The sequence below is a fragment of the Tenrec ecaudatus genome, chromosome 12 (assembly GCF_050624435.1).
Source record: "Tenrec ecaudatus isolate mTenEca1 chromosome 12, mTenEca1.hap1, whole genome shotgun sequence".
Lineage (NCBI taxonomy): Eukaryota > Metazoa > Chordata > Mammalia > Afrosoricida > Tenrecidae > Tenrec > Tenrec ecaudatus.
Genome location: NC_134541.1, coordinates 48,977,405 through 48,997,515, shown reverse-complemented (window position 1 = coordinate 48,997,515; position 20,111 = coordinate 48,977,405). Strand labels below are relative to the sequence as shown.

The 20,111-nt window shown below is 40.8% G+C and overlaps 1 protein-coding gene across 1 annotated transcript; it reads right to left on the bottom strand.

The window, feature by feature from the left end:
* Window positions 1–4,471: 4,471 nt before the first annotated feature.
* SNRPB2 (small nuclear ribonucleoprotein polypeptide B2) lies at window positions 4,472–12,898 on the bottom strand. Its single transcript, XM_075564016.1, has 7 exons — window positions 12,824–12,898; window positions 11,159–11,247; window positions 10,635–10,807; window positions 7,788–7,928; window positions 6,769–6,819; window positions 5,308–5,396; window positions 4,472–4,817 (listed from the first exon to the last, which is right to left on the bottom strand). Exons 1-7 carry the CDS (start codon window positions 12,892–12,894, stop codon window positions 4,658–4,660), a joined length of 774 nt encoding a protein of 257 aa, XP_075420131.1. The 5' UTR covers window positions 12,895–12,898; the 3' UTR covers window positions 4,472–4,657.
* Between the last annotated feature and the right edge of the window lie 7,213 nt (window positions 12,899–20,111).

Genomic DNA, 20,111 nt, shown 5'->3' with positions numbered 1-20,111 from the left:
CCGGATGCTGTCCCCATGAACTTAGTGTGCTCTGCGGTGGCTGTGGCTGGGCTTGCTCACATTCTAGGTCACCTTGGGACCCTTGCCAAGGCCCACAGCCATGGCTGCAACTCTTCCATGGCTGCCGCGGTAGAAGGTACACACTGACTTTCATAATACCCAATATTTGTTTCCATCATACATTTAAGATGTTTACAACACTGGGTGGGAGAAAAATTATTTAGTCAATACATTAAAATAACTAAACAAACCTTTTAAAACATTCTCGTTCATTTTCTTTTATCAGCACCTTTATTGTAATCCCATTTATATATGTATGGCCATGAACTTTAGGCTTGGTGGAACCAAAGACCCTTATTTAACCTACAGATCTTTCTAAAAAAAAAAAAAAACCACTTAAGATACAGCTTTCCTGTCCTCTTTCCCTATCTGATAGATCACATTTTCAATTTTAACTGAACAGCTTGGCCTCAGCCAGTTTTAGGTTTGATGTGTCCAAATCATTTTGAGATCAGCTAGCTCAAAGAACTAATCATTCCACCAGTCTTTTAAGCAAGATCAAAGTTAACAAGGATGATGTTATGGAATTAATGGTAACTGGGGATGCAGCTTATATTTACTAGTATGAACCAGGGACAAGGTCCAACCAATACAGTGGTTTCTAAGGGAATCTGGTAGACCTGTTGAATTCAAGGCAAAGAGGTCAACTATTATAACCAGTTTCATGGTATCCTCGAGAGATAATCTTGATAGCAGTAGCCCTGATGGCCTGGTGGGTTACATATTGGTTACAAAAGATCAGTGGATTGAATCCACTCACTGCTATGCAAGATGAAGATGAGGCTTTTCGCTCCTGTAAAGATTTAAACTCTCAGAAACCCTCAGAAGCAGTCCTACTCAATTGTGTTGTTACTATGAGTTGGAATCAACTTGCTAAGTGATTTTTTACTCTTGATACTTTTCAAAGGACAGCGAGTCATCATGGGGATGATTTTGAAGCAGCGTTAGGAACACTGAAAACTGCAATGGTGAAAAAGAACCCCATGAAGTTTGTGCTGGGAATCTGTCCGTTACAAGGCACTTGCTTTTTCCTTAAGAGGACTGTCCAGCTACAACAACAACCTACTTTCATCCCTTCAGGCTCTTTGTTCCCCAGAGTCAAAGAACATTTCAAAGCAAGAACAAAGTAAAAGACCTTGCTCCACCCACCTATTCAAAGCCTATTCCACAAACAAAGAAGTCAAAATAGCCTGTATAATGACAGATACATAGTCCAGTGGAACTGAAGAGAAAACCCAGAAGGACCAAAAAGCACTAAGTAGGACAAGAGCCCCTAGTGCTGGGAAAACTGGATTTACATCCACAGAAAAATACAACAGGCCTCGCAGCGCCCTGGAAAAGGACCTCAAGCTAGGTTAGAGACCTAAATGTAAGCCCTAGGCTAGCAGGGTCATTAACAAGGAAATTAAGGGCCCTGTTGTAGGGCCTACACGAACTATCAAGCAAAATCAAGGAAGCAGGCACAGTGGAAGACATAGATGCCTGAGCCATTAAAAATAAGACATACACATTAAAGATTTCATCAAGAGTAAAACGAGAAACCACAGATAGGGAAAAATTTTACAAGAGCACAACAGACAAGGCACTAATTCATAAAACAGAGAATTTTACAAGAAAACAAATAATCCAATTAAAAGGCGAGCAAAGGACATGAACAGAAAATCCAAGATGATGGATCAAATGGCTAATGAGTACATGAAAAAATGCTCAAGATCACTAGCCATTTGGGAGACGCAAATCAAAACAATGGCATCACATCACACCTGCAACAATAGCCTAACACAACAAAACAAAGAACAAATGCTAGGCCCTGTGGAGAAAGTAGAGGTTTCATACGTCACCGGTGGGATTGTAAATTTATACAACCATTTTGGAAAACAATATGATGCTCCCTGAAACAACTGCGAATAGAAAGACCACACAATCCAGCAATACCTTAGCTGGGCACATATCCCCAAGTAAGAAAAAGAAAACAAACACATCTGCTTCCCATGTTCACAGCCGCACAGTTCCCAGTAACAAGCAGCTGAAAGCAGCCCATATGCCCATTGGTTGAAGGACATTAATGGAACTATGGTGTAGAGATGCGCAATGGTATACTATACATACCTAAGAAATGATGACGAAACCACGAAAATACCTCATCACAGAAGAACCTAATCCTGTCTGAGTCCATGACTATAAGAATAAAAAACAGCAACAAAGACAAGCTCCAGTTCCCAAACCAAGTCGTTTTCTAATCTGGTCCCCAAGCAATGAGGCGCCAGGCCTGTCTAGCTCCGATGGCCCATCCCCTTTTGTTCTCATTCACTACCAGTCGATGCCAACTTAACAAACCCTTGAGGTGCAGTTAAACTGCCCTGTGGGTTTGAGACGGTAACTCTTTAAAGGAGTAGAAAGCCTTGTCTTTTTCCTGAGGAGCAACTGGTGGTTTTGAACTGCTGACCTTATGGTTAGCAGCCCACTTGTAACCACTGCCACTAGGGCTCCTTGTTAGAAAATGATCTTGAGGGGTGGGGGAACCAATTCCCATCATATAGCAGTGTTCTAGTCACTTCAAATTAACAAATAATCCTAGTTAATGAACTTTACTGGGAGCTCAAATCAAGAGGAGGAATTGTATCCGTGTTGGAGGGGCAAATGCACTTCTGAATTCTAAACACCTGCTTTGTAAAGCTACAGGTGACGGTAACCCAGTTTATTGCAGGGTCTGTGTGGATTGCGTCTCTGATGACATCTGCAATGCCCACACAGGCTGAGAAAGAACAGTCCTAACATCAGACAAAAAGAGTGTAAAGTGGACTTTCGGAGCTGTACTTAGGGGAGATGTCCTATCTTTCAATTTGATCACCCTCCGGAGATTCACAAAGTTTTTTGTTTTTTTTTAATGTGAATGTTTTTAATATTCTTTGCTCTTAGACTGGGGTTTTACATGATCATTGATACTTGGTACTTCTTTACCCTTGTTTTGTAGGTTTATTTGTACAGAGAAGCCAGTATGGGTGGACTAAGAAACCAGTAGTTGGACTGACGACTGTCTGGGGGCGTGGGAGGGGAAGAGCGGGGGAAATGGGGAGTCAACATCAATCGACACAGGAAGAAAAGGTTCCAAAGTTGACTGCAGCAATGATTGCACAACCCTTGATATGACCGCACTACCTAACTGTATGATGCTAACATAGCTCAATGAAATCTATACACAATCCTCCAATTCCTCTTTCCTGCCCTCATTTTCACTCCACTCCAGCCATGTGGTCGCTTACTTCCTCTACTACGGTGCCATTAGGTGTGGGGACAGTGAGCTCATCCTGAGATCTGTGACACTTTTTCTGGTCTGAAATCAGGTGAGAACAAAAATAGAGAATTGCTTAATTTTAATAACAGGTGGCACTACTGCAACACCCAAGAGAATGATTGTTTTTCTAGTACTCTACTGTTACTGAGTTAAAGTTGTTCCGAAGAATCAGAATCTGAATGTGGCAGTCTTAGGAATAGACAATGACTGTCTTTCTGTTCTTTATGAATGCATAAAAGTGATGTGATAATGAATCCAAAAGTGGTCTTTCCACAATTAGGTAATAAAAGTTCTAAGTGATAAGGAAAAGTTCAGCTTTACTAAAACAGGTATATAAAAAATATGTCAGTAGCATTCACTTAAAACTATCTGTTTTAGTTGAAAAAAAGTCTAATTCTAAAGATTTAATCATTTCCACTAGCAGGGGACATTAACTCCAAGTCTAACATAAATCAAATGATAAGGAAAATGAACTTCAGAAATATTTAAACACCAAATGTGTAAGAATAAGAGGTAGCAAAACACACTGGCAGCCCTTTGAAAGTCAGGCTATTTGTCTTTAAAAAGATAAAAAATATATTTATTGTAACTAAAAATCTTTCCTGGACATCTTCTGATAAAGAGATTAAACAGTAAAGAGACAATCCTTATGCACAGTCTGTTTCAAGAGAAAATAAGCAAGTGTGAATAAAGTCAGTCACAAAATTTGAAGTTTGAAGAAAACATTTTCTTTCCTTCTGTTTTCTAAACATGTTAATATCATTAATCATAAAGGATCTTGTTCAATTGAGCACTGAACATAAAGACCAATGGACTATTAATACTAGTAGAATGCATTTCATTTCTCTAGGGGTAAAAAGGTCAATTTTAGACCTTGGCAGGGTCTCATTTGGTTCTAACATCCAGGATGATCATCTAGCCACTGACCAGCTTCTGTAAGGTAGATATAATCTAATACTCTGTAACATGATTCGATGCTAATGCCACAGCATTAGCTGCATCAAAATAAATTACATCAGTCACACAAAAAATCAGAAAACCATCCTATGCCTTAAGCTGGGTTCTAGACCAAAAAAAGATTTAATGATAGGGTAAGGGCTAATAAAGCAAAACATATTTGGAAAATACAAAATGTTTATTGTACAAAAGACCTTCATATTTCACAGCTAAGGCTAACAAAAGTTTTAATTTCACTATCCCTTCTGATTCCAATAATAAAAATGATGGCCCAATTGAAAGTTATCAAAACAAACGTTATAAATAATAAGTCCCATCCTTTAAAGAAGACCAGTCCTTCTGATATCACTTCTTGGCGTAGGTGATCTTCATGGCATGCGACGGCGTGATCTTAAACCCTTGTAAAGCATCCCTCGCAGCTCCAGCCTGTCCATCATTTTCAAATTCAACAAAAGCAATATCATGCCTTCCAGGTACCAACCTGACTTCCTTAAAACCAGGAAACCTGTAAACAAGAAAAAGGACATATGTATAGATATACATATAGATCGACAGATGTCACCCAATACATAAATATCTGCTTTGTACTTATTAAACAACTTTCTGACACTAATCTAGTGGAAGTATAATATTCTACAAAGAATCCAATTAAAGGAAATGTAGCCTTTTCCTTGCTAACTCTTTTAGAGTGGCTTTAAATCATGATTAATTCCAGACCAATCAATAGTTCTGCCAGGAGGAACTACTGTGTACGATGCACGACTGAATGCAGCCCAGGAACTACTGTGTACGATGCACGACTGAATGCAGCCCAGGAACTACTGTGTACGATGCACGACTGAATGCAGCCCAGGAACTACTGTGTACGATGCACGACTGAATGCAGCCCAGGAACTACTGTGTACGATGCACGACTGAATGCAGCCCAGGGAAGCGCTGTTTGTCTCGTCTAGTCTTGTTTTTCATCTAGGGTCTTGCTTAAGAAAAACACTTACTGATTAAACAGCATGGACAACATCATCTCATTAGTCTCTTCCGGTAAATTATTAAGGAATAAAATATAGTTTGGAGGGTAATCAGGGACCTAGTAGAAATTAAAAAAAAAAACAGCTTATAAGTACAAAGATTATCATAAACCATTTGGTTGCTAATTAAAATCAAAACTTCAGAGTGACATTCCAGTTTGCAAAAGGCTTATAAAATTTTATGACATCTAAAGCTAATTCTGAAAAACAAGGACCCCAGGGAAGTAAATATAAGCCTAAGAGTAACAAATTAAGACATTCAAGTCATATAATGCAAATTTATTACAGGAAAAAACCGTATTAGCAATTAAATATTTATATTTGGAACATATGGGAGTCAGTCATAATTAAGGATTATGTAATCTGGAGGACAAGTAATCAAAATATCAAACTTAACAGGAGAAGGCAACAATGCCACCCCTTTATTACTGCTGACTCTGGTGTTAACACACAGATACCCCATTACCATGCACGGCTGTTTACTGTCTTCCCAGGATTTGAGAACACATGCAATTATTTCTGAGAACCACTATTTGGTAATTTTTTTTGTGGGGGGCAAGCAAATGATGTGTTCACAGCATCTAGTTACATAGATGTAGAAACAAAAATTGCTTTTATATATTAACTATTCGATGATGCCTCCCTTTGCAGTTATCAAGAACGTCTAACTAATGAATGGGAGGGGGGGTCCAGGATAGAGAAGAGCAACCCTGCAATAAAAAGCTCAACTGTGACAGTCAGTGAACACTCTGTGACCTTAGAGAATAAAGTCTTACCTTCTGTGATCTGGACTGTTGATTAATGAGTGTGAATAAAATAAATAGATAATCCAAGACAGTACAAATAATTCACAATCAGAGGACACAAATCTTAACAGTACAAAAAATGCTCTGGATTTAATGATCTTGCTGACAACAGCCCTCCATGCAAGTATTAAAACCATGAACAAATACTTGAGACGTTTTACTTGAAGAGTTTAAGGGCGAGATTGGTAAGAAGTTTCTGAAACCTCTCTATTGGGAGACGAACGAACAAAGAGGACTGTGATGTAATGGGGAAGGTGCGTATACAATGCTCTGGGACTGATTCTAGATGCACTAAGGGGAAAACCAACATGTCTGTACTCCGCCCTCAGAGCGTTTAAAATGTCATATATTCATTCCAGAAAGCAAAGAATAAAGCCAGATTTTATCTTCACTCACAAAGAAAGGAGATTTGGGTGTTTTTTTTAGATGTTTCATAGATTCATCATTATTCTTTTTTTTTAGAAAGGAGATTTTTGGCAATGTGTTTCTACCTGAAAATGCTCTCTATATTTTAATATGCTGTACACCCTGTTGATGGAATTATTTTCTGTCTTTAGAGATGGTCATTAATAATTTAGTCTTCAGGTGTATTTTAAACAATGTACTGCATGGAAAATAGTATTACCTGAGGACTTGCAGTTGAATTTCCTTGAGCATTAGCTGAATTTGGTAGTCCCTAAGTTAAAAACAAACAAACAACAACATAGGTAAACAGTTAAAATCTCCAACCTCTATTATAAAAGCAACACTTACCTGTATTTACTGAATAAATTCATTTAGACAGATTTCTTATTCCAATTGACTTTAAAAATGTATACCTTTTTTCTGACTTACATGTTCATGGGAAACTGGCAAGTTATTTTTTTAAAGGACTAATCTTAAATTTTACAAAGTACATATAAAATTTAACCTCAACATTTATAGAGAAATACAATGAAAACCCAACAACCATTTTCCTCTTTTGGAAAAAAAAAATTGGACAGAAGTCAAACATTATATTTAGTGAAGTTGATATATAATTCCTTTAAATCCAGGAGTATCTGTTTCCCCTCAGAAGTAGAAAATTTTAAAATGATAATTTTTATCTATTTCTTTACATGTGATCTGACAGTCTTAGATTATTCAAAGAAAAATATATTTGAGCAGAGTCAAAAATTCAAACTTACTGCCCTCAAGGACCCTATCGGACACATGCCCCTGGTAGCTTGAGACTATACCCCTTTAAGGGAGTAGACAGTCTGTCTTTCTCCTGAGGAACAACGGTTTTGAACAGCTGACCTTGTGGTTAGCAGCCCAACGCATAATCAGTATTTGAGCACAGTACTCATAACTAAATACAGTATCTACAGTATTATTTTATAGGCAAAAAAACATGTAAGTAAGGCCAGAAAATATTAACGCATTTTAGAGACAAATGGAATTAAATGAATACTAATTAAAATAAGCCAGGTTTAAAGTAAATCTGCATATGTAAAAGTAGGTATGTAAATTTGCTACTTAAATATAAACACTAACATTTTAAAACCAAACTAGCACCCTAAAAATCTATCCATTAAACATGCATGCATATACAAAGATCACTGCTCATGGAAGACAATCCCAACAAATTTATAACCTCAAAAAAAGTAGTTTCTTTCATCTTACCTGGCCAAGTTTTTTGTTTGTGGCTGTTGCTGTCTGTTCCACAGTTTTGGCTTTTTTCTTTTCTTTTTTCTTTTCTTTGTCAGCAAAAGTGCCACGCATTTTAGATATTATATCAGAATCTGTTTTTGCATACTGGATTCGCTGTTTGAATTTTTTTAAAAACAGGTTACTTTTCATTATGCTGAAGACTGGTTATTCTTGTCATTAATATTTCAAATTTCAGTACACAAATACATTGTGAGCTAATTTTAAACACACTCCCAAGATGTGTTTATATCTGCGAAATTTTACTGAGTGTCATATAAAAATAAATCGTGAGGCATCAGTTTGCTACGTCATAGTGGACGGAGTGCTCACTGCAGCAGGATTCCCAACTTCGACAAAATTCCAGTTTAAATGTGTTGTTAAGAACCATACGCAAGATATGACAAAATAACAATTTATAAATTATCAAGGGAGCAGGAGGGAGGGAGGAGCGGGTAGGGAGGGGAAAAAAAGAGGACTTGATGCAAAGGGCTTAAGTGGAGAGCAAATGCTTTGAGAATGATGAGGGCAAAGAATGTACAGATGTGCTTTATACAATTGATGTATGTACATGTATGGATTGTGATAAGAGTTGTATGAGCCCCTAAGAAAATGTTAAAACAAAAAAAAGAATCCTTCAATCTGAAAAAAAAGAGTTGTGAGTCCCAATAAAATGATTTATTAAAATTAAAAAAAAATTTTAAAAAGAACCATACATTTCCACATGAGAAAAATAGACTTTAAAGCACCTGTACTACCTCCTTTTTCCATAAAAGTATGGAGAAAATTGTTGCAAGTGTTTACTCTAGCAGAAACTCTCAATGGAAGTGTCTAGAAGTGTGAATTGTTGTGCAGTGTCATGTGGAATGTATTACCACACTTGTTAAAGTACGAAAGATTTTCTTTTGGATCAAATTCAAAATTTTTAAGTGATGACACCATTTTACATCATAAATTTTTTTTAAAAAAACAAAAGGATGTATAACAAGTCTATTAGTTATGATGTAACAATATATGCCACAGCTGCAAAAATAATAAGCACCTGAGAGACAGCAGAAATGTGTTGAAAACATGGCTATGGGATAGCTCATAAACTGTATTTGAAATATGGGAACATATTGTAAAAGTGCATTCCGATGCAAGTCTAGGAGAGGCTGACGTTCTGCATTTCAAACACGTGCTCAGGAGATGGTCCCACTGGCACGTGAGGAACTCTGACGTGCAAGTCCCTAACCTGAATAAAGCATTGTCACATAGCTGGACTCAAGAGATTCAAATGTTTTTCTTTTGAGTCTTCTATTCTGTCTTCTATGGTAGACCTACTTACAATCTTCAAGTTTCCTTGCAAATGTTTCCTCGCTGGGGTTGTGAGGAGCCGGCAAGCCAGTCTACCCAGAGCAACTCTATGCGCAACAGACGCAACATTGTCCAGTCCTGCACCGTCCTCACAATCACCCCTATGCTTGAGCCCACTGTGTCTGTCAGTTCATCTCACTGAAGGTCTTCCTCTTTTTCACTGGCCCCTCTACCTTAACAAGCAGGATGTCCTATTCTTCAATTGGTCCAGTCAGTCTGGCTTTATATTTTAATTCTGCATTTTGTTCATGGGAGACAAGACCTGGTGATAGGTTCCCATAAAGATTACAGCCTAGGAAACTCTATGGAGCAGTTCTACTCTGCCCTACAGAATAGCTATAGTCGAAATCAATTCTAAGGCAACACCAAATCCCAATGTATGTTTTGTTGTTTTTTTTGCCCATATGAACTATAATAATTGAGAACTGAATTAAGTTCTACCCACGTATTTCTATCCATACCTTCAAAGCAGCCTCGACAACCTCATCAGGTACAATCCCCTAACCACCTTGTTATCAATGATCAAGCAATGCTGATCCTTGTTCAGTTTCTCAGAACACTAAACTCTATTTCTTTCAGGGACCTTTGCAATCACTTTTCTCTCTGCCTTTGGTTCCTCTTCATTCTTCAAGTGTCAGCTTAAAAGTCTTGCCTCTTCAAGGTCCCTTCCTGACAAGTGTTTCTAAGAAGTAATCCTCCCTATACCAACCAATCTTTTTTTTTTTTAGCCCAAACTGATTTTAAAAATGAAAATTGTAGATGAAAAATTAAAAAAATAAAAATTCAAAATAAAATGAAAAGCAACCAATCATTTTTATCACATCACCCTGTATGTTGTTGTTTTTTTTTTCCTGAGCACTTACAAAAATTAACCCAACATCGCTTCGACAGGGCTCAGCACACCTGAGTTGGATCCAGGTAACATAAAGCAGCAGTTGAAAACCACATTCTACCATGTTACTGGGGTTAGCCTCCCATCGCTCCCAACAACAAAGCAGGTTCCTTTCTGCTCCACTATTCTCATAGGTAAGAGGACTAGTATAGTAGTTCAGATGTTTAATGTAAGTAAATGACGAGAATATTTAACACATAACATTCAGAAAATGCTGGCCTCATCTTCTTCTTTGCATGTTTGCTTCTTTGCTCAATTCCTCCACAAGGATACAAGCATTTTTGTCTTGTTTACTTCTGCATTTCACAAACTACCGGGAGAGCAGGCCCTCACACAGCTCTGAAATGGAGGACACCAACTTCCCGTGGTTCATAAGGAATCGAAATTCATATTTAGATCTCTTATTCAACTAAGTTCACTTCAAGTTGAAGGTTTACCTTGGTTAGGAAGTAAACCTCCAACATAGAGAAGGAAAAGAAGAAAGCAGTAGTCAAAGTTTCAAATGTATGTTTACAAATCTGCCACACCATATAGTGATTAAAGGTAAAATGGGGGGGGGGGGAGGAAGGACTTACCATTGGTTTCCCATAAAATGGAAATCCTTGTAGCTGTCTCAAGGCATTTGTGGATGAACCCAGTTCTTTAAATATAACAAAGGCCTGTCCCCTCATCTTCATAGTCTTTAAAGCCACAATATCTACCACATGGCCAAACTGAGAAAACAGAGCATATAAGGACCTCTTCAATTCTGTGCAAAATCAGAGAAGAAACAAGTTATCTGTGAATGAAATAATTAAAGAAAGTTCATAAAACTATGCCATCTGAATGTCTCCTAACTACTGATATAGAGTTACATGTTTCAATAAAGACACAAACTATTTCTGTTGGCTATGTAATTTCAAACAACTAAGTCTGTATGAGGGAAAACAAACAGGCCATTGTCAGTCTCTACCTATTTTTCTTTTAGAAAGCTTAAAATCCTGATGCAGAGAGGGTAACCATTAGTTCAGGAACTAAGGAAGATGACTGGTGAAGTATGGGGGCAATTCTGGTTGAAAACACATTTTAACTGAACCATTATTATTTTTGAAACACATACCTTCCTTTTTAATTTTGTCGTTCATATTGTTGATATAAATTGTATGGTTTGGTCTGATATCCATGTTTTCGGGTGTACTTCCAGACAACCTAAAGGGTAAACACATATTCTGTTAACAAGGAGAACTGCCTCATAGTTCACGGTGGCACAGGACATAGCACGAGGGTTTCCAGCTCTCATTGGATCAACCTGGCAGGAGTCTTGTCTTTAAAAGTCATCCAATATTTGCTTTCCTTTTAAAGCAAGAGATGTCAGGCTCAAAACATTCGTCAAATGCCAGTTATTTAGCAGACTTTCGAAGCATTATTTTATTCAATGTACTTAGGATAATGAAAAGATTCCTGATGTACAGCAGGTTAAGCACTGGGCTGATGGAAAGGTCTGCTCTTCAAGTCGACCAGCTGCTCCTTGGGCGAAGGGAGAGGCTATCTGCTCCCATGAAAATGTGCAGACTGTATGCTGAACAAATTATTCAAGAAACTAGACTACAGAAGTACAAATCCGCATCTGGATTAGATACCCCTACCTTGCTTGCTGAAAGTGAAGACCTCAAAATCAAAGAGTACAGCCTTCGGTATGGATTACAAATGAATGCAAACAAAAGGAAATTCTGCCCAACAGAACCAATAAACATCATCTGATAGAGAAAGCGGTTTAATTTTACTTGGATACAATTGATACTCGTGGTTTAAGCATTCAAGACGAAAGATGTCACTTTGAGGCTTAAGGTATACCTGGCCCAAGCCCGGGTTGCTTTCAAGTTCCGCATATGCTTGTGGAAGCTGGCCTGAATATATATGGAAGGCCCAAGAACGGATGCATTTGAACTATGGTGTTGGTGAAGAATACTGAAATTATCATAGGCCACCAAAAGAAGCAATCTGGTCTCGGAAGAAGTACGGTCAGAATGGTTCTTATAAGTGAGGTTGGCAAGACGTCGCACTTGGGGCGAGTCAGGTGGGACTACACCTGGAGGAGGGCATTATTCTTCATAAAGTAGAGGGTCAATGAAAACGGGCAAGAGCCTTAAAAAGATGGGCTGACATAGCGGCTACAGCAATGAGCTCAAGCACAATTGTGCGGAGGCTGCAGGGCTGGGCAGCGCTTCGTTTTGCTGCACATAGGTCGCTATGAGTCGGAACCAGCTGAGGGCTCCTAACAAACACCCGGAGATGCTTGGCGACATTGTTGCCAGAGCGTGCACGGAGTCGATTCAGAGTTACAGCGACCATCTACAACAGAGCAGAAAGACTCCGTAGGGTGTCCTCCGCTCTCGTCTTTCTGTGACTAGAGCGAGGCAGGTTCGTCCACCGTTTGGTTTACAGCAGCCGAACTTTTGACCACTGCGTCACGAGGATGCTTTAGGGTGGGGGTGGCGGGCATCTGGCGGGCGCGAATCTGAGGTCTTTCCAGGGAGCACTCCGGACACAAGCACACAGGCTCCAAGCCCTGTCCGGAAAAGAATGCATGCGGTCCCACACGGGACCAGCCTCCCGCGGTCCCAGGCCTTGTGGAGTCAGCCCCTCCGTGCCCGTCCCCTGGTCAGTGCGCCCAGTCCACCGCCGCGCATCAATCGCTCCCGGCTCCGACAAGCGAGAGTCGAGTAGAGACGCGAAAAGCAGCGCAGAGAACCGAAACAACCAGCTAAGAAAGGCTCCGACCCACCTGACGCCTTCTCCCGTTAGCGCCCAGAGCCGGAAACAGAGGCAGGCACCGGAAGTGACGCCGCCAGGCATTACAAGAGAGCGCCGGTAAGACGAGAAGTCGATTACAGAGTCCATCGATGCCTTGCGGTTTCCAAAGGCGACTTCCGGGAACCGCCGCGCAGGCGCGTTTCTGATGGCCCTTGATGCGGGCTGTTTGGAAAGGGTGAGGAAGGTTTCCTAGAGAGCCCGAGAGGTTAAAGGTGCCCTGGCTGTAGAAAGTTCAAACCCACCAGCTGCTGGAGCTGGAGGAAGATGTGGCTGGCCCCGTAAATGGTTACAGCCGTAGAAACACCAGGAGTAGTTTTACTTGGGTCGCTGCTCCGTAGGAATCGTCCAAATGGCAGTGCGTGGTGCTTGGCTCAACAGGACCCCGGGCCCGTAGAAAGAGGGGATAACTGAAGGAGACGGTAACTTCTTTCCTTGACTCCAACCTTGAGCGGTCTTAGACCACAGTCCGGTGCCCTCCATCTCCCCAGATTCTGTATAACTTTGCAGAAGAAGCCCCTCATGCTGAACCTGGGCAAGTGCCTTGCTCTCCCTGTTTCTGGGCCCTGTGGCCCAGGTTTAATATCACCTTTAGGTAAAGCTGGTAGCCCTGTTGGGGTGCTAATTATAAGGTCAGCAGTTCGAACACACCAGCCAACCGTTGGAGAAAGACTGGACTTTCTATTCTTGTAAAGAAGCACAGTCCCTGACCCTGAGGGCATTCTTTCCTTTCTTATAGGATCCCTGTGAGTTGCCATTGACTCCATGGCAGCGTTTGGTTTTCTGAGTTATTTGGGAGCAGTTGGCTTCCCTCAAGAAGCCATTTATCCTGGAGACTCCGAGGAAACTCTCCTTAATTGTGGATAGGCTTGATTCTCAAAGGTACCCCAACTTAGTAAATTGATGTCAATCGTCTGTCTGAACAAACTCACTCAAAAACATTAACCAATGAGCCCTACTGCCATGGTGTGCTTGATTATAAGATCACCATTTTTAACCCACCAGATGATGGGCAGGAAAAAGATGAGGTTTTCAGCTGCGTTAAAGATTTATGAACTTGGGAACCTAAAATGGCAGGATAGCTGTCTTGTAGGGTTAATATGAGTCAATAATGATTCCAGGGCAGTGAATTGTTTTTGTTGTTGTTGGTGGTGGTGGTTTTGCTTTTACCCTTCATATCTTCTCTCCTTCCCAACAAAATACCCCTAGTTTTCTAGAGTAATCCAGTCAGTGTGGTGTTTACACTAAATTGAATAGGAAATGGTTTTTCTAAGCCAACGTTGGGAAAACTAATTTCCAGTCCTTCCTTTAACTAATCTCTCTGAGCCTTACTTTCCTCAGTTGTAAAAGGTATCATAATAGTAACACCTAGAGTTATTTTAAATATTAAATAGGTGTACAAAGTAAATGCTTACTTCCTTTTAGGAGAAATGGTGGTGCTGGAGGTGTAAATATAGATGGAGTAGGATACGTTAGAACAAATAAAATAGAAAGTAGGATATGTTAGAACAAATTAAAAATGGGTCAAGAGGAGAAGCAAATGGTAAGATGCTAAATTTTTAATCCATATCTGTAGTAATCCATTTTCCAATGCACTCTCAGGACCAAAGGATTCACACATCTGATTAGTGGTCCCAGAGAGTCCAGTGGAGGCTTAGTTCATGAGAACTCTGCAAATGGGTCTAGGGCTTTACTGGCATCATAGCCTTTTGCAAACTGGGTGCTAAGAATTGACGCTCTAATACAATTCCTTCCTCTGGAATGGATTTTATTATTTACAGTCCTTGGATCATGCAGGCTGGTGTGTTTCTTCTGTGTGCTTAACTGACACTTCACTTAGATGGCTGCTTGTTCTAGGACAAGCATTGAAGACCCGAGATTGATATCGAGGCAACATCTGCTTTTGCTGTGTCATTCATATATGTGCCATGCCTACTCCCACCAATCTTGAATCCATGGGTCTCTGCACCCACCAACCTGTGTTCTCTCTGCTTCCCACTTCCCCTTTCAGAGGTATTGGCCCGAATCTCTATGAGTCTGAAGAGGGCCCCTGAACCTGAGTTGGATTGGGCTGGGGTGCCTTTTTGATATGCAATCACTTCTTTATATTAAGTTTTATACATATATGAGTGCCACTGATTTTGTTTCTCTAGACAACCCAACCTAACACAAGAAATGTTCACTTATACAGATTAGTAAGTTAAGTGACTTAACACTGCTTGCAAAATCAAAGAGGACAAGACACAAGGCAAAAATTCGATATTCATTCATAAAGCAAGACTAAGCCTATAGAACTAACACATGTCACAAAAATCAATGACAATATAAAAATAGCAAGTATATGTTCATCTTAGGCTGTACAGTCTAAAGGAGAATTTCAGTCCATTTAGTCTGTATGAGGTATTTCGAAGGTAAAGTCTGGTTCATTTAGAGGGTGGTTCTGAAACATCTTTGTGATGTAGCCTTTGAAGCAAAACTTCTGCACCTGGAAAAGCCAGGTAGCCTATAACACAAGGTCTAAGCCATCAAAGGTAGAAAGGAAATCCAGTCAAAAATGCATGATCAGCAATATATGACAAGGTGGGTTCTCCCATGGAGAGCTCTATACCAGTAATGTTACATGTTTTCCCCAGGGTTAGGCTTCCTCTCCCTAATTTACCCATGAACAGAGTGAAATCACCTTTTCCCAAGCATACATATCACCCATCCTCTGGTACTAAATCTCCATTGAGGTTCATGGAACGTGATTGTAGGAGTGTCTATTAAATTGGAATGAGGCTGCCAGTTAGCAACCAAGGGAGAAATCTCTCTGGGAATTCTGGTGAACCCAAAGCGTAAGAACTCAGGCGAGTGATCTGAAAACATAGTGCACCAAGTTTTTCTTTTTCTATTTCTTTTTTCCTTTCTTTCCAGGATAAATCCGAGTTCAGCTCCACAGACTGAACCTCTCCGACCCACCCTCACTATCAGCAGCAGCTGGTGCAAATACTTTGGAATGGTCTGCTCTCCCCTTCTTAATTGCAAGACCTGTCACTGTTCTCTCACTAAGACCACAAAACTAACTGGCAAATGACATACCTACATGGAGAAGGGATTGTGTGCACAGCCTGACTTGCAATTCCTCATAATCCAAGTAGAGAAATTTGTCATTTTATATTGGATCATCAATTTCCCCATCACCCCTTCCCCTTGGAGCTTCCCCAGCAAAACCTGCCAGAGAAATCACTCTTCAGCTCCAGTTAAGGAAGCGATGGTCCCCACTCAGGCCAGGGTCACCTTTTGCATTGTACTTTTATTATAGGCTGATGTGTGTACCCCCCTCCATTTTTTAAAGATCATTTTATTGGGGGCTCTTACAGCTCTTATAACAATCCATACATCAACTGTATCAAGCATATTTGTACATATGTTGCCATCATTTTCTAAACATTTACTTTCTATTTGAGCCCTTGGTACCTTGCCTCCTCTCAGCTCCTCTCCCTAACCCCTTCATGACCCCTTGATAAATTATAAATGATTTTCTTATCTTACACTGACCACTGTCTCCCTTCATGTACATTTCTGTTGTTCATCCTGCGTGTGTGTATGTGATTGTGATGAGTTGATCATTGCAGCCAATTCCCCCTTCTTCCTCCCACCTTCTTCCTTCTCAGTAACCCTTCTCCCATTTCTGTTGCTGAACTGTTTCTCTGACCTGGATTCTGTGTGTCCTGAGCTCTTATCTGTACCAGTGTACATGCTCTGGTCTAGCCTGAACTGAAAGGCAGGACTGAGGTTATGAGAGTGGGGGGTGAGGAAGCCTCAAAAAAAACAGAATATTAAATGTTTCATTGGTGTTATACTGCTCCCTGGTTGACTCATCCCTTCCTGTGACCCCTCTGAAGTGATGTCCTATTTTCTATGGATGGGTTTTGGGTCTCTGCTTCGATCCCCCTTGTTTTCAATAATATGTTCTTTTGTTGGTTTGCTTTGGGTCTTCTGATGCCTGTTACTTGATTCTCACCAGCACAGGATATTGTGCTTCTTCTATGTGGGCTTGTTGCTTCTGCTAGATGGCCTTTAAGACCCTAGATGCTGTGTCTTTTGATAACTGGGTGCCATCAGCTTTCTTCACATTTGCTTATGTACTCCTTTTATCTTCAGTGATTGTGCCAGGAGGGTGAACATCACAGAATGCCAGGTTGTTAGAACAAAGTGTTCTTGTGTTGAGGGAGGTAATAAGCAGAGGCCCAAAGTCCGTTCACTTCCTCAATGCATTTCCATGTAAATATATGTATATAGGCCAGTGCCTCTATTTTTATGAATTAATGAATTTACATATGTGCACACCTATGTTTATACCTCTATCCATAGCTTTGCTTCCTAGATCTTTCCTCTGTTTTCATTTACCTTCCTCCTGTTCTACCATCACACTTGCCCTTCTTCTGCCTCTTAGTAATTCCTCTCAACTAGATGGCTGTTGCTCCAACACCCCCCGGATCTCTACGTCCTCCTCGGTGTTGATTTTAATTCCCTAGTTGTTCTCCTGTCTATGGTGTTGTATGCTCCCCCAGCTTTTCCCCACCCTCACCCCCACTCCCATACCCCAGTCCCTCTGGAACCTTAGATCCCGTTGCTTTCTCCCAGGGTTTGTTCTCCATGGGTAGACAAAACAACGATAACAGACAAAAAAAGAAAACACAAGATTGCATAATAAGAGGGGAGGAAAACTAATGAGAAAGCATATATAATTCCAGGTCTGTCCGGTGACCTTTAGGACTATCTCCCCACTGGCCCTGGGGGATTCCGGGAACTGCCCCTCCTAGCCTGAACTCTATTTCGGGAGCTCCCCAAGGGCTTTGTGACTTGGCTTTGCTCCTGTTGCTGATATGCTATGTTCCCTTCTTGGTTCACCCCACTTTTTGATCCTCCTTGCCCCTCTCTGGGAGCCCACAGCTCTGGATGGCTGTGTGCCCCTCCTAGGTGGGCAATGGTGAGATACTCCCTCTCAAACACAATCCTTTCCTTTGGAGACCACCAAGACCCCTCTAAGGAAAGTAGCACTAAGGCGAATCAGGGGCGTGTTTTTAGCTTCTAGGCTTTTATATTCTGCTTCTAATATAGACCAATTAGGTCCCTTGATGATACCACAGGGGCCTCTCTGCTCTTACCAGAGCCTCATTTCAGGTGGCTACACACATCTCTTCGAGCAGGCAGAGCACAGCCTCCCAAAGACATTCCTTTCTCTGGGAAGCAGCCCGCAACAAAAAGAGGGGCTTGTTTTTATTGCTTTTCATTTCTGTATCCATTGATGAACATTTGGGATTTGTTTTCTGCCCCCTTAGCTCTTGAATTTAACTTTTATTTTATTATAGGCCGATCTGTCTCTTTCTGACCCTATGGCTTCTTTCTATGAACCCACAGCTCTGGGCAACCTCGCACATGCCCTCCCAAGCCTCACAGGCCAACTCAGATGAAACACACCCTCCCCAAATACATTTATCTTCCTTGGAGCCCGCCAGGGGCCTCTGTCTCTTTCTCTTAGTGTCCAATTATGAACATAATATCGACTATTCCCCCCTTGGGTTCTATATTAGTATTAAGCATTTTCACCCCATGGGAGGTTGCTCCACCCAGTTTACCCACCACAAAAATGTAATCTTCTCCCCCTCTCCCCATATTGACTGGAATTTCCAGAAAGGTTCCTTTATCACTCTGGTAGAAGTACCTGTTGGTTTGGGGTAACCTAACATAGTGTTGTGTGACAACAACTAACTGGTCTTCTCCATCTCCCTCATCTTGAAAGGCTGACCCCAACGGGCTGAGACCTCCTCTGTGGAAATGGGGTTTGAGAAGTGCATATAAAGGGGCTGTGGTGCTGGAAGCGATGCCACTGTTACCATCAATGCCAGTGGGGTCGTGCAAAGTGCACAGATTTCAGTGGAGCTTGCATGTTAAAAAAAATCTAGAAGGACTCGGCTCCCCACTTCAAAGGAAGGAGCCGCTGAAAATTTTATGCAAGGTTTGAAAGCACTGTCAGATAGTGACAGCCCCCAATTGGAAGCAGAACACTGTCGTTGATAGGGCTGGAGAACTGACTTATCAGGTCTAAGGGTACTCAAAATGTGACTGAGTAAGAGCCGATGTCTTGGAGTGCACTCGACCATGATGTCCGGTAAAGCATGTGGAAGTAGAACCTTTGGCTCTTCATTTGTGGACAGAGCACCTCTCAAGGTAAGGGGGGGAAGCTGAAAAAATCAGCTGGTGATAAGAGCTTGGAATGTGCAAAGTATGAATATAGGAAAGTTGAACGTTATTACAAGTGACATGGAATGCATAAAGATGAATATCCTAGGGATTAGTGAGTTGAAATGGACTTATAGTGACCATTTTAAATCAGAAAACCATATTGTTTACTATGCCAGGAATGACATAATCAAGAGGAATGGCTTTTCAATCATTGTCAAAAAGGATATTTGAAAATCAATCTTGAAGTACAATGCTGTCTTTGCTAGTTCAATATCTATCCCCATAGAAGGAAATCAAATCAGTACACCTAGTATTCACACCCACCACAAAAGCTAGTGATGAAGAAATTGAAGACTTCTGCCCGAAGTTTAGAATGGATTCAGAAGAGGACATGGAACAAGGGATATCGTTGCTGATGTCAGATGGATCCTAGCTGAAAGCAGAGACTACCAGCAAGATGTTTACTTCTGTTTTATTGACTATGCAAAGCCATTCATTCCGTTGTGTGGACAATAAAACAACTGGATAACATTGAGAAGAATAACAATCCCAGGACCTTTCATTGTGCGCATGAGTAACTCTTGCACGAGGCAGTTGTGTGAATTGGACAAGGGGATACTGCATGTTTTTAAATCAGGAAAGATGTGCTTCAGGGTGGTATCCTCTCACCATACTTATCTGACCTGTATGCTGAGCAAATCATCAGAGAAGCTGGATTATACGAAGAAGAGTGTATCATGAAGATTGGATGAAGGTTTATTAACAACCTGTGATAAGCAGATGATACATCCTTGCTGCTGAAAGTGAGGAGGAATTAAATCACTTGCTGCTGATGATCAAGGATTGTAGTCTTCAGTATGAATTGTAACTCAGTGTAGGAAAGACCAGAATCCTCACACCTGGACCAATAGGGACTAGCATGATAAATGGAGAAGAGATTGAAGTTGTCAAGGACTTTGTCCTGGTTGTATCCCCAATCAATGCTCACAGAAGCAGCAGTCAAGAGATTAAGATTTATTGCATTAAGTAAATCT

Excerpts from the sequence above, each read along its gene's own strand:
- SNRPB2 (XM_075564016.1), bottom strand. The coding sequence starts at position 12,894 with ATGCCTGGCGGCGTCACTTCCGGTGCCTGCCTCTGTTTCCGGCTCTGG. Across the intron at positions 11,248-12,823 it reads CTAACGGGAGAAGGCGTCAG|GTTGTCTGGAAGTACACCCG; the intron begins GTGGGTCGGAGC and ends TTTACCCTTTAG. Across the intron at positions 5,397-6,768 it reads ATTCAACTGCAAGTCCTCAG|GTCCCTGATTACCCTCCAAA; the intron begins GTAATACTATTT and ends AATTTCTACTAG.